Source organism: Brassica napus, chromosome A8, assembly GCF_020379485.1.
Source record: "Brassica napus cultivar Da-Ae chromosome A8, Da-Ae, whole genome shotgun sequence".
Classification (NCBI taxonomy): Eukaryota; Viridiplantae; Streptophyta; class Magnoliopsida; order Brassicales; family Brassicaceae; genus Brassica; species Brassica napus.
Genome location: NC_063441.1, coordinates 20,643,903 through 20,657,058, shown reverse-complemented (window position 1 = coordinate 20,657,058; position 13,156 = coordinate 20,643,903). Strand labels below are relative to the sequence as shown.

At 41.2% G+C, this 13,156-nt stretch overlaps 4 protein-coding genes across 5 annotated transcripts; 2 read left to right on the top strand and 2 right to left on the bottom strand.

Moving 5' to 3' along the window:
- Positions 1–51: 51 nt before the first annotated feature.
- Positions 52–7,637, top strand: LOC106387589 (histone acetyltransferase HAC12-like). Of its 2 annotated transcripts, none has more exons than XM_013827478.3 (17): positions 52–336; positions 478–765; positions 973–1,087; positions 1,226–1,478; positions 1,567–1,917; positions 2,068–2,186; positions 2,298–3,698; positions 3,855–4,151; positions 4,247–4,525; positions 4,660–4,788; positions 4,896–5,096; positions 5,172–5,314; positions 5,408–5,720; positions 5,805–5,944; positions 6,073–6,151; positions 6,271–6,884; positions 7,065–7,637. In XM_013827478.3, the coding sequence occupies exons 2-17, from the start codon at positions 581–583 to the stop codon at positions 7,180–7,182; spliced, it is 4,737 nt and encodes a 1,578-aa protein (XP_013682932.2). In that variant the 5' UTR covers positions 52–336; positions 478–580; the 3' UTR covers positions 7,183–7,637. The 2 variants fall into 2 exon arrangements, with proteins under 2 accessions (XP_013682932.2, XP_013682931.2); XM_013827477.3 differs by having other exon boundaries at positions 52–368.
- Positions 7,579–8,535, bottom strand: LOC106387592. Its single transcript, XM_013827484.3, has 2 exons — positions 7,974–8,535; positions 7,579–7,890 (listed from the first exon to the last, which is right to left on the bottom strand). The coding sequence occupies exons 1-2, from the start codon at positions 8,427–8,429 to the stop codon at positions 7,792–7,794; spliced, it is 555 nt and encodes a 184-aa protein (XP_013682938.2). The 5' UTR covers positions 8,430–8,535; the 3' UTR covers positions 7,579–7,791.
- A 218-nt stretch (positions 8,536–8,753) lies between these two features.
- On the top strand, positions 8,754–9,708 carry LOC106387593 (50S ribosomal protein L20-like). The gene is made up of 2 exons (XM_048738154.1): positions 8,754–9,069; positions 9,366–9,708. Exons 1-2 carry the CDS (start codon positions 8,884–8,886, stop codon positions 9,558–9,560), a joined length of 381 nt encoding a protein of 126 aa, XP_048594111.1. The 5' UTR covers positions 8,754–8,883; the 3' UTR covers positions 9,561–9,708.
- LOC106387590 lies at positions 9,682–12,478 on the bottom strand. The gene is made up of 11 exons (XM_013827481.3): positions 12,160–12,478; positions 12,019–12,070; positions 11,855–11,917; positions 11,665–11,781; positions 11,435–11,584; positions 10,869–11,353; positions 10,702–10,801; positions 10,570–10,629; positions 10,397–10,489; positions 10,202–10,321; positions 9,682–10,128 (listed from the first exon to the last, which is right to left on the bottom strand). The coding sequence occupies exons 1-11, from the start codon at positions 12,189–12,191 to the stop codon at positions 9,817–9,819; spliced, it is 1,584 nt and encodes a 527-aa protein (XP_013682935.2). The 5' UTR covers positions 12,192–12,478; the 3' UTR covers positions 9,682–9,816.
- Between the last annotated feature and the right edge of the window lie 678 nt (positions 12,479–13,156).

Below are 13,156 nucleotides of genomic sequence, written 5' to 3'. Positions count from 1 at the left end.
ACAATATGCATGGATTTGGACTTTAAAAAGAAACATAAGGTAAGTCTTATTTTATGTGAATTTGTTTACTAAATCAAATTGAAATCCCTAAAACAAAAATTACAAAATCCCCAAAATCGAGCGAGCTTCCGAAAAATCCCAATTCGAAGAACTCCGACCCCGAAAAAATCGATTTCTGAAAAAAAAATTGTCGATAATTCGTTATAACTTGGCCTCTAATTTTAGAGTCTCTTTCTGGGCTTTTCTCTACTTTGCTTGCTTGATTCTAATTTGTCGACATCGGCTCTTCACAGACTCCATTGCTTTGTTCTAATCAAGTTTTGTCTTTGTGACCTTGTGAGTGACAAGTTTACTTCTTTGTGTTCAAGGTTTGATTTTTAGGTTTATTTATTTATTTGGTTGCTTTGATCATCACAGTCTATGATTGTAGTTCAAGTGTATTGATCATGCCATGAAATAATGAGATTGTTTTGCTAGGTGTGTTCTGTGTTAAGAGCTGTAGTGAGATCAGCTGAAGAAATCATTAATAGCAGGAGCTAGTTAGTTGCAAGAAGAATTAGGACAAGGCGAAGAAAATAAGATGAATGTTCAGGCTCACATGTCGGGACAACAACGATCTGGGCAGTCTCCAAACCAAGGGAATAACGGGAACTCTCAAATGCAGAACTTAGCTGGTGCTGGTGGTAGCGTAGGGCCTTCACGTAGCACCGTTGGTCCAATGGACCATGATGTTTTAAAGCTAAGGCAGTACATGCAAGTCCTTGTGTAAGCCTTCAACTTTCCATCTACACACCGTTTGTGTCTTCCGGCTATAGTATTTTTTCTTATAATGGATTTGAGTACTTTTATCGTAATGTGGGATGGGAATGATCGAACTGAGGACTGTCTCGGGTGCATTATAGTGTTTCTGTTCCTTAAGTCTTTTTTTTTATGGCGGACTGTGTCTTTAACTGAGTCTCCTTGGTTTTCCAGATTTAAAGTTTTACAGCAACGGCAACCATCTCCGGCTGATGCTGCATCAAAGTCAAAGTATATGGACGTTGCTAGACGCTTAGAGGAGGGGCTGTATAAGATGGCTATCTCAAAGGTAGTTTCTAGCTTATTGTTTGGTTTATTGGGGAATTCCAACAAGATTGGCTGATGCTTTCTGACATGTTGCATCTGGCTCTAGCTTATTGACTCATGTCCTTGTTCTTTTTGTGACGCTTTGCAATTTATACTACAGGAGGATTACTTGAACCGGTCAACTCTTGAGTCTCGGATTACAAGCCTAATAAAAAACAGACACCTGAATAACCACAGTCAGCGACATGCTAATCCTTCTTCGGTTGGAACGATGATACCTACTCCAGGATTATCACACGCTGGGGGTAATCCTAGTTCGATGGTTAGACCCTCTGCTAATGCTACAGTAGCTGGAAACAACAACAATAGCACAAGTACAGCTGTGAATACTGAAAACGTTCGACCTGCTGGAGGTTTTTTTCCATTAAAGCGATCGTACATACACTTCTCCTGGAAATTTTCATCTCATGTGTCTCTGACACAGTAGCAACTTGTTTGCAGGTAATATGTCTAATGGATACCAACATTCATCGAGAAACTTTTCTCTTGGTTCTGGAGGGAATATGACATCCATGGGTTCTCAAAGAAGTACTCCCCAGATGATTCCTACGCCTGGGTTCGTTAACAGTGGTACTAATAGCAACAGTGGTGGATTTTCTGCTGAGCCCACAGTGGTACCTCAGTCTCATCAGCAGCAGCAGCAAAGGGAGGTAACTGGTGGTCAAAATAGTCACATCTTGTCCAACCAAATGACTACTGGCCGTAGACCTGGGATGCAACCAAATGCAGCTGGTGTGGCCACTAACTCTGTAAATGGTGGTGCTGGAGTGAAGGAAAGAAGTGTAGACAAAGGTAATTCTTTAACAAATTTACAGCAGTCCATTGATAACTTCCCCCTGTCAGGAAAGCAGAGTACCATTTGTCCTTCCTTGTGGTTTGGCGATTGTGAATGGCTAGTCCTTACTAGTCAGAATATTTAAAGCATGTTATTTCATATTTCAGGGGAAGGTTATAGAACACAAAATCCTGACACCCTTGGATCTGGAAATGGGATGATGACAAATGCTCAGAATATCAATGCAGCAAGTTCCCAGTCTGTGTCCAGAGCTAACTCTTCTCAGGTGAGCAACCAGTTGATTTAATTTGCATGCAACAATGCACTCCACTTAAACATTTATCACTTTTAGTATTCGTACTTTCAATCTTTTTTTCTTTCCTTACATTATCTGCAGTCACATCAACAGCAACAATTTCGGCAACAGCCTGTCCAATTTCAGCAACAGCATCAGATTCAACAGCAGCAGCAGAAATTTCTCCAGCAGACGGTGCAGCAACATAAATTAATAAGCAATGATGGTTCGGGAAAACCTCAGGTGGCTTCTGAAATGGATACGGATGTTAAGCATGAACCTAGAATGGAGAAGAATAGTGAAGCTATGCACTCCCAACCATCTGAACGGCTCCAGCTTTCTCAGTTCCAGAATCAATATCCGAATTCTGGAGAAGACTGCTATGCAGACGCTCAGCATCTTACAGGTCAGAGTGATATATGCACTCCACATCCTCAAAATAGCCGACAGGTTCACCAAATGCTGCACCCGCAGAATATAGGTTCAGATTCCAATGGTATGTCAAGTCAACAGCACGTTCAGGGAATTACCGGGATGAATGAAGCTCAACCTAATAATTTGAACGAAGGGTCTGCTGTTGGTCAGAATCATACTTCTGCGACCGTATCCAGTTCCCATAGTCTGCAGAATCCTATTAGAACGATGCGCAGAACCGATCCCAAGTTCCGAAATCAACAGAAATGGCTCTTGTTTTTACTTCATGCACGGACCTGCAACCCGCCAGGAGGGAAGTGCACAGACCAGAATTGCCTTACTGTTCGGAAACTGTGGAGTCACATGAACAGTTGTGTTGAACCTCAGTGCCTATATCCTCGGTGTCCTCAGACAAAGTTACTGATTGGCCACTATAAAAACTGCAAGGATCTTCGGTGCCCTGTCTGTATGTCTGTGAAAAGCTTCCGTCAGCGACAAGTTAATGCGTGTGCTCAGGCTCGTTTAGAAAACGAGAGCAGCGGGGTGAACAGAGCTGTAGTATCAAATGATTCACTATGCGCTACTGCTGGAGTGGTTTCTGGTTCTCTTGGCTGTGATGGTACTTTAGATAATTTGCAACCTTCATCAAAACGGTTGAAGGTGGAGCCGTCTTTTCAACCAGTGGCCCCTGAGACTGAAAGTTGTAAAAGCTCCGTTGTTTCCCAAACAGAGACGGAACTATCTCAGGATGCTGAAAGAAAGGATCATAGGCAGAGCGATGCACATGTGGCATTGAAGTCAGGGAAGTTGGAAGTGAAAGAAGAAGTTTCTGATATTTCTGAAGCTTTTGAAAATGTTCACAAGCCGAGGCCTTCCAGTGAACCAAGTCAGCATGATTTGGCTGGTGTCTCGCCAAAGCAAGAAAACATAAATATGAAGCAAGAGCCGAATAAAGAAGATTTGGTGAAGTCTCCTGAATATGCACCAAAATCTGGAAAACCAAAGATAATGGGTGTTGCCTTAACTGAATTGTTCACTCCCGAACAAGTGAGAGAACATATCCGTGGTCTTCGTCAGTGGGTTGGCCAGGTGTGTATTGACTTCAAAAATTTAGAGAAAATAAGTTTCATTCATAGATTTATATTTTTATTTACTCTTCGTTGCATTGATTTTATTATTGTTATTCTTTCAAAGTATGTGATCGCTGATGCATAACTTTTCATTTAATTTCTATTTTATCTGCAGAGTAAAGCCAAAGCAGAAAAGAATCAGGCCATGGAGAATTCGATGAGTGCTAATTCCTGCCAGTTATGTGCGGTGGAGAAGCTTACATTCGAGCCAGCACCTATTTATTGTACTCCATGCGGTGCTCGTATCAAAAGAAACGCAATGTACTATACTGTTGGAGCTGGTGAAACTCGTCATTACTTTTGTATTCCCTGTTATAATGAATCCCGAGGAGACACTATACTCGCCGTAGGGACTTCAGTACCAAAGGCAAGACTCGAGAAAAAGAAAAACGATGAAGAGACTGAAGAAGCGGTAAGACTAATCGACTCAGTAGAGTTGTATAGTCATGTGCCTGTAGGTTTTTCTGAGCTTAGTCTATTGTATTCCATGTTTTTTTTTTTTTGCAGTGGGTCCAGTGTGATAAATGCGAGGCCTGGCAGCATCAGATATGTGCTCTATTTAATGGGCGGAGGGATGATGGGGGGCAAGCTGAGTACACCTGCCCACATTGCTATATAACAGAGGTGGAACGAAATGAGAGGAAGCCTTTACTTCAAAACGCTGTTCTTGGAGCGAAAGACCTGCCAAAAACGATTCTCAGTGACCACATAGAGCAGCGTTTGTTTAAAAGGCTGGAGCAGGAAAGGATTGAGAGAGCCAGGGCTCAAGGAAACAATTATGATGAGGTAGGCAGTTAACTTGTACAATGTTCAAGGTCTCATGTGATGTTGCATCTTTGAGTCCTTTCACTGGAAACAATAGATTGAAGTTACTGGTTGGTCACTCATTGTTTTGCTTTTTCTTTTACTGGCACTGACAGGTTCCAACTGCTGAATCCCTTGTGGTTAGAGTTGTTTTATCTGTTGACAAGAAGCTGGAAGTCAAATCTCGATTTCTTGAAATATTTAAGAAGGATAATTTCCCCACAGAGTTTCCATACAAGTCTAAGGTAAGAATGATCAACGCACACCCCTATTGTATTTGCTTCACGTCCACATTTTCAAGATTTCATCCTTTCAAATAATACATTTCACTCTCCATATTTTATTTTTCCAGGTGGTTCTATTGTTCCAGAAGATCGAAGGTGTAGAAGTATGCTTGTTTGGGATGTATGTCCAAGAGTTTGGATCCGAATGTTCATCTCCTAATGAGCGCCGTGTTTATCTCTCGTATCTGGACTCTGTGAAGTACTTTAGACCTGAGATTAAATCTGCTAGTGGAGAGGCTCTGCGCACTTTTGTATACCAAGAAATTCTTGTAAGTGCTAGTTTTAAAACTAAGATTGGTATGGTCTTTACATTGTTTGGAGGATTCATTGATGCTTTTTTTCAGATTGGTTACCTGGAATACTGCAAATTGCGTGGTTTCACGAGCTGCTATATATGGGCTTGTCCACCACTGAAGGGTGAGGACTACATCTTATATTGCCATCCAGAAATTCAGAAAACGCCAAAGTCTGATAAACTACGGGAGTGGTTAGTCCAGTTACCTTCGTGTTTGTTTTTCTTCATCAACGTTTTTCGTATTTTATTAAATAATTTACATACTCCATTATGCTTCTGGTACAGGTACTTAGCAATGTTGCGAAAAGCTGCAAAGGAAGGGATTGTAGCGGAAACTACAAACCTATATGACCATTTTTTCTTGCAAACTGGTGAATGTAGAGCTAAGGTTACGGCTGCTAGGCTCCCGTATTTCGATGGTGACTACTGGCCAGGTGCAGCAGAGGATATCATACACCAAATGGGTCAAGAAGATGATGGTAGAAAAGGAAATAAGAAAGGAATACTCAAGAAACCCATTACAAAAAGGGCTCTAAAAGCATGTGGCCAGTCTGATCTGTCTGGGAATATGTCCAAAGATCTGCTGCTAATGCAAAAAGTAATCATATCAGCTTCAGTAATTAAGGTTCTTTTGTATAGTTTTGTGTTTTACTTAATATTATTTTTGTATGTATGTTTTTAGCTTGGTGAGACCATTCACCCCATGAAGGAGGACTTTATCATGGTTCACTTGCAACATTGTTGCAAGCATTGCTGTGCACTGATGGTAACTGGAAATCGTTGGGTCTGCAGCCAATGCAAAGATTTCCAGTTATGTGATGGGTAAGAACTGTCCTTTCTCTTTTGCCTAATTTATTTTTGTTTTCTTTCCCTCGTGTTTGTTATTTGTGACTTGGTTTGTGTAACTTGGAAGAGACTATTGGTAAACACATGTGATTTTTACCTTTCAGGTGCTATGAGGCTGAGCAGAAACGAGAGGACAGAGAAAGGCATCCTGTTAATCAAAAGGATAAACATACACTGTATCCTGTAAGTTACTTTGTCTTGTGATACACGTTACGGCTTAACATACAACCAACGAAAGAATTGAGATCTGTCTCTTTTCCTTTCTTCATTACTATGCTGTTTTTTAAAAATTTATTTTGTAGGTTGAGATCACTGGTATTCCTGAAGACACCAAGGATAGAGATGAGATACTAGAAAGCGAATTTTTCGATACGAGGCAAGCCTTCCTGAGTCTTTGTCAAGGGAACCATTATCAGTACGATACACTGAGGCGAGCAAAACATTCTTCCATGATGGTGCTTTATCATCTCCACAATCCAACGGCTCCTGCCTTTGTCTCAACGTGTAACGCATGCCACCTCGATATCGAAACTGGTCAAGGCTGGCGCTGTGAAGTTTGCCCTGACTACGATGTGTGCAACACTTGTTACCGTAAAGAGGGATGTATTAATCATCCTCACAAGCTGACGAACCATCCATCGCTAGCTGACCAAAACGCTCAGAACAAAGAAGCTAGGCAGTTGCGAGTGTTGCAGCTCAGGAAAATGCTCGATCTTCTGGTGCATGCGACGCTATGCCGCCGTGCGACGAATTGTCAGTATCCTAACTGCCGCAAAGTGAAGGCGCTGTTCCGGCATGGTTTAGGTTGCCAGAGACGTGCTTCGGGAGGCTGTGTTCTGTGCAAGAAGATGTGGTATCTCTTGCAAATCCACGCACGGGCCTGCAAGGAATCGAACTGTGCTGTACCTCGATGCGGGTAATGTCCTTAACTTTTGTCTCTGTCTAACATTTTTGCAATTGATGTCTCTGTGGGATCATTGACAAGTCATCTGAGACATGCTCTGTGGCTTTTGGATATTTAGAACTCTGGCAAAGCTTTTTTTTAAATGAGTTGTCATTGTGATTTGTATTGATCATTATGAATCTGTCTATGCAGAGACCTAAAGGAATATCTGAGAAGGTTACAGCAGCAAGCAGATTCACGGCGGAGAGTAGCCGTCATGGAGATGATGAGGCAGAGAACTGCAGAAGTCGCTGGGACCTCGGCTGATTAATTTTTGTATATAAGTGGAAATAGATAGATAGAAGAAGGTGGCGTCTCTGAGCTCTACTTGAAGAAGTGAATAACACCAGCTAGTGAAGACAAAGTAAGAAGCAGGAAACAAACCTTATAGCGGTTTAACTTGGATTCGTATTTAACCTTCACAAGTCATATGGAGTGATGATGATAACTTGGGGAACAAGCTCTTGGGTGATTTGAAGAGTTCTCAGCTGAAGTGCCACTGAAGTAGAAGAATCTTCATAGATGCTAACTTATTCTCTGGTTGGTTATTCATTGATTATAAATATACACACCAATAACTTTTCTTCCTCTTTCTTCTTCTTCTGTTCTTTTTGGTCCCTTTGTGTACCTATAAAACGCCTTATTTCTACAGATACATCTTTCAACATTTTTGAATCACTGTATTTAATAACACTTTCATATCCTTAATCTGAAATAGTTTCTTTTTTTGGCTTAACAAGGACAACACTATAACGAGATGTTACGGATTCTTGATCATGTAAAGTATAATTCTTATGGAACTATGCACTAGAACATGTAAAGTGTGCATCTTTAACTCATTATTAGCAAACATGACATAGTATCCATCTCAGATCATCCGTCAAAGCTTTGAGAAAGGTAACTTTCCGGCGGATCCATCGTTGGAGCTCGCTTCTGACTTTCTCTCATCTTCTTCTTCCTTCTCCGCATCGTCCACGATCTTCTCACAGAAGCACGAGATAACTCAGATGAGCAAACAGAAATCTCAAATCCGGTGAAGTAAAAAAGTTGTAAAGGCCTAACCTTTCCGGTGACGGAAGGAGAGACAGAGGGAAGAATAACAGCGAGATGGGTTTTAATCCGGTGCAACGCGTCTTTAGTCATCCCATGCGCCGCTCCAGCGAAGTCCTTAATCACACCTTCCAAAAACTGTTTAGCGTTTTCCAGCGACTCCGATGGAACCGCAGCCGCCGCTAGTTTCTCTAGTACTTTGTCCTTAACCGTCGCGAGACTCTTCAGCCCCAACATCCTCTGCTTCTCCTCAGACTCAGAGTTAAGCTTATGCTCAGGGCTCGTAGCGATTTTGATCGCGTGGTCAGGAGAATACAGATCCCCCTGGACCTGTCCCACGTTTTCGTCGAGTTTCGTAGCGACTTTGATCGCGTGGTCAGGAGAGTAGAGGTTCCCCTGGCCCACACCGTCGGATTTCGTGGCGGAGATTCGTTGTTGATGATGATCCATCGGTTCTCCTCCTCCCATTTGTACTTGACGACACTTAAAAGTCTTTCTTTTTGAAGCTTTTCTGTGTGATGATGATTGACGGGACTACACGAAACAGAGCAAACCCACTTAAAATCTGTGGAAAATGTTCTTCCGGGAACATAATAATTCTGTTTTTTTTTGTTTCTGTTTTGTCTGTTTCCCGCGGAAAATTAAACGGATGTGAAACTAACTTGTAACACGTGTTACTGTCTCTTCATGACGTGGCAACACGTGTCTTTTGTTTGGTGACACTGACAATGGAGCGAGGCCCATTAAACAAGTAATGGGCTTTATTTAATTGTGATCGGATTTGTCTTGGATCTGATCCGACCCGATCGACCCGGAATTGAAACAGAAGGGAAACAACAACAGAGGCGGCGTGAACAGTGAGAGACTCTCACTGAGAGAGGAGCAAGGAAAGGAAGAACAGTTCAGAAAGTAAAGGAGAAAGATGAACAAGAAGGAGATCTTCAAGCTAGCCAAGGGTTTCAGGGGAAGAGCGAAGAACTGCATAAGAATCGCGAGGGAGAGAGTGGAGAAAGCTCTTCAGTACTCTTACAGAGACAGGCGCAACAAGAAGCGTGAGATGAGAGGTCTCTGGATCGAGCGTATCAACGCCGGCTCTCGTCAGCACGGTGTACGTTCTCTCTTTGCATCCTCCAAATTCGATTAGTGTAGAAATGAAATTTCTGAGATAGGGTTTAGTGATTTAGGGTTTATGATGCTCTTAAATTTTTCTTTTTTTAGTGTTCTGTTATGTAAATTTGAATGCTTGATTTAGGGTATAGTGTTTTGTGGTTTAGAGTGCTCTTAAATTTCTCTTTTTTATGACTTCTGTTTCTAGTCTTGGTTCCATTGATTGTTTAATGGTTTGTACTTAACATTTAACTTAGATGTTTGGTTGGAATCTTAACATTTAAAGGTTGAAAACAGGTGAACTACGGTAACTTTATCCACGGACTGATGAAGGAGAACATCCAGCTGAATCGTAAAGTCCTCTCTGAGCTGTCTATGCATGAGCCTTACAGCTTCAAAGCACTCGTGGACGTCTCCCGCAACTCATTCCCTGGAAACAAGAACGTGGTCCAAGCCCCTCGGAAAGTCGACGTTTCATCTATCAATGCCTAGTTAGGATCAAGTTAGTTTCATCTCTCCCTTATTGTTCTCTTTCAAACAGAACACAATACCATTCAGTTATTTGTCTGAATCACATTCATGTGTATGCATGATTACTATTAAACTTCTGCAATATTGAAAATTTGTGTTGTGTTTCATCTTTCTTATTTCGTTTATCAGTTCTGAATCCATTAATTTGTTTATTAGAATCACCTAAATAGCCATAGACCCTATACCCTAGCAGCGGAACAATGTGTGTTTCATATCATTAGGGAAGAAACAAGTATCGGAACCGTGAATCAAAAGGAATAACACCGCATTTGCTACTAGATGAATCCAGAAACCCCCACCGTTGTCTCCGGTGAATACACTGCTCAACGAACGCAGCGTGGCGAGGAGGCAAGTGACGTGAAATCCACAGAGCAACCTTGGAGTCATCGACAAAGTTCTTAGCAAAACAGTGAAGCATCTTGGATACAATCAACTTCCCCCTGGGGCTCACTCCCACTGACGCCTGGATATAATCTTTCTGAGCATCTTCAAGCTCCTCTCCTACGTTCTCCGCTGAGTATATCCTCACCTGCAGATAGGTGACTTCTGTGAAAAACTGCAGTAGTGTCTACGAAGAAAGAAATCTGATATGGAAAGTTTACCGCTGGGGATGAGTGCATTCCGCAGCTGAGAGCGAAGGACACTAGAGGCTCATGTGTACTTATCCCCGCCTGTTTCTGTTCTTCTGATACTTTCAGCTTGAGAATGGAGAGAAGCAGAGCCTGAAACTCTCAGGTTTAGATTGGTTAGTGAAGAAATTGCAGAAACTATGTGGAAGTTTAAGTTTAGTTTAGTACAATCTGAGGACGATGCAGAGGAGGGTTCATCTTTAGAGTCATGAATTCGATCGTTGCTGCGTTGTATGAATGCCCACCAACTGTATAAGCAGCCTGATAGAAATAGAGACTTACATTAACCTCTAACCGAACCAAAACCAAGAAGTGTTTTGTTGTGTGTGTGGGGATCAAACCTTTTGCATCAAGGAGAAGAGCTTTAAGTCGGTTTTTGGTACGCCATAAGCCAAGTATGCCTGAGTCAGACAATAGTCAGAACCGTAAATTTGTATATGCAGATCAAAAATTTGAGAAGACGTTGTTATTACATGCATGATCAAGGCATTGTATATGTTGATCCAGAAGGCAAGCTTCTCATTGTGGCTTAGCTCTGTTGGATTGACTCTGGCAAGTCTTTCGACAAGGTGTCTGTCATGAAGAAACCAGATAAGAGTCTTGTCAAGATCACAAGCTGTGTTAATAAGTAGTTAGTTACCTGAATCTCCATAACTCATCTGAAGCATAACCGAGCCGTTTCTCCTCAACAGACATGGAAGCCACTTCGGTTGCGGATCTGTAGCTTCCTATATCAGCCCAGCTCAGCTTTCCTTGGACTCTATACGGATCAAACACGTTGCTCTCCGTTGCTAAAACATCTGAGTTCTTCTTGATATCGATCCGTGGGCTCTGTACCCACTTGGAGATCCGCGAGTGTTCTGAAGGCGACCACCACGTTGATGACGATGATGATGAAGCATTCTTGCGAGTAGGTGAGAAAGGAACAATCTCTTGCGAGGATTTGGAACCAGCAGATGTCTCTCCGAGAGATACAAATATGTTTCTCATGCATCTTATCATCTCCTTGGATAGCTCATTAGCGTTATCACAGCTTTGCAGAGACCTAGGCACTTTGCTTCTGTGAGGATCTTTGCGGCGTAATGTATCTTTCTTTTTGGAAAACTTAACCAAATCTGTAGTATTCTGAGAAACCATCTTATAGTCAGAGCCAATCACAGCACACAAAGATTAGGCAACAAGACTGGAGAATTTAGTTTAACATACAGGTGGAGACAGAGAATGTGTGAGGCTGTACTCGGCGAGTTTCCTCTCGTTCCGTTCTTGAATCAGTAAGAAGTGTAGAGACATGATCTCTTCTTCGAGCATAGTGACTGTAGCTTCCATAGTTACTATACTGGAGAGAAGTTCTTGAACCTGAAAATGAGGAAACATTCACAAATCATAATGTTCAAATGTTGTAAGCTTGGAACGTAAGAAATGGTGTGGAAACATACACCACGTGGAAGAGAAGAAGTGTGCGACAGCTCAATCTTGTGGCTTTGATCAGAAGCTTTTAGCAATAGAGCTCGCAGTGCAGTCTCTTTTTGCAGTTGATCTTTTAATCTCTTCACCTGTTTAATACCACAACAGAACTGAGTCATTTTCTTACAGACTTCTCTATATGGTTAGGTGAATGAAACTCACATCATGCTCGAGTTCGAACTTGTAAAGCTGGTGAAACTTGGTGTTCTTGGGAGAATCAAGACCCTGAGAAAACAATCATAAGAAAGTGAGTTTCAAGCAATGAATGGAATAAAGGTTCATTGAGTTGGCAGCTTGAGGAGCAAGTTAATGGATGGAAACTGAACCTGCGAGTGATTAACTGATTTGGTCTGAAAGAATCTGGACAAAGAACTTCCTCTGCAAAACATATCAGTGAGTAGGAAGAAGAAGAATCAATACTCAGCAGAGAGGAGAAAGAAACTGAAGAAAAAGGAATGAAATTATACTGTTTAGAAGCGAGCAGAGAGTCTCCAGACATTGTATGATCAAAAACCTATTCAACGTTGTGTCGGTGCAATAACTTATAAGTCTGGGATATCTCCAGAGGGGGTTAATGAATGACTCAACAAAATGAGGTTGAGACAAACAACCTTGTGATCAAGGAAGGAGGAAAGAGAAGAAGAGTGGACAGAGGAGAAAGAGGTTGAGACATCTGTGAAGATGAGTTGAATGGGATCGGGTCCAAAAGAGAGACTCAATAAATGCAAAGAGAAAAGTTTTAGCTATTTGTCACTTTCATCACAGCCCCCCATTGCACGAGTTGTTCTACTCGAAAAAACCAGAGTGAAAATTAAAGGTTGAACCTTTATCTTCCCAAACCGTTGAAGTAATTTTAACAGATTGGTTTAGTCTTTTTTCGAAAGAAAAAAAATGATAATGATGTGTGTGTTGATTGTGTTTGTTTTCATGTAATGGAAAGTTGGAATATAAAAGGAGATCTATAGCTTTTTGTAAAAAAGGATTCAAGAGGATATGATTGATCTTCATGGCTTTAAAGCCAAATAACATAAATGAGGAACAATAAATGTTGTTGCTAGTTAAAGTAAAAATATTCACATAAAATATAAAAAGATAAAAATGGTAGGAAAGTTGAGGAATCTTGCATTAAAAAGCACCTTCCCACTACATGTACGATACAGTCCATAAGACAAATAAAGCTTACATTTTATTTTTTTGGTCAAAATAAAGCTTACATTTTTATAGTAATATATACTCATCACCCCCAATCGATATTGCTATGATTGAGAAATTGTTAAAAGTCGAGCAAACAGAAAACAATTCTGCATGTTAAAGTTTGCATGACACTCGTAGAAAAATCGAAACAGAAAGTTCTAATTTCTAAAGGCTTGCCTATTAGTTGCTTGGAAATAATCCGGAGCTACTAGATTTACCAATAAAACCATGTGACCATAAGTGCCAGGTACAAAGCAAAGCCTATTAGCG

Bases quoted from the DNA above. Each gene is read 5' to 3' on its own strand.
- LOC106387589 (XM_013827478.3), top strand. From the start codon at position 581: ATGAATGTTCAGGCTCACATGTCGGGACAACAACGATCTGGGCAGTCT. The intron at 766-972 runs GTAAGCCTTCAA...TTGGTTTTCCAG, and splicing joins CAGTACATGCAAGTCCTTGT to ATTTAAAGTTTTACAGCAAC. The intron at 5,315-5,407 runs GTTAGTCCAGTT...CTTCTGGTACAG, and splicing joins TCTGATAAACTACGGGAGTG to GTACTTAGCAATGTTGCGAA.
- LOC106387592 (XM_013827484.3), bottom strand. From the start codon at position 8,429: ATGGGAGGAGGAGAACCGATGGATCATCATCAACAACGAATCTCCGCC. The intron at 7,891-7,973 runs GTTAGGCCTTTA...TTCTGTGAGAAG, and splicing joins CTCCTTCCGTCACCGGAAAG to ATCGTGGACGATGCGGAGAA.
- LOC106387593 (XM_048738154.1), top strand. From the start codon at position 8,884: ATGAACAAGAAGGAGATCTTCAAGCTAGCCAAGGGTTTCAGGGGAAGA. The intron at 9,070-9,365 runs GTACGTTCTCTC...GGTTGAAAACAG, and splicing joins CCGGCTCTCGTCAGCACGGT to GTGAACTACGGTAACTTTAT.
- LOC106387590 (XM_013827481.3), bottom strand. From the start codon at position 12,191: ATGTCTGGAGACTCTCTGCTCGCTTCTAAACA. The intron at 11,354-11,434 runs GTATGTTAAACT...ATGGTTTCTCAG, and splicing joins CACATTCTCTGTCTCCACCT to AATACTACAGATTTGGTTAA. The intron at 10,322-10,396 runs GTACTAAACTAA...TGAGAGTTTCAG, and splicing joins CTCTGCATCGTCCTCAGATT to GCTCTGCTTCTCTCCATTCT.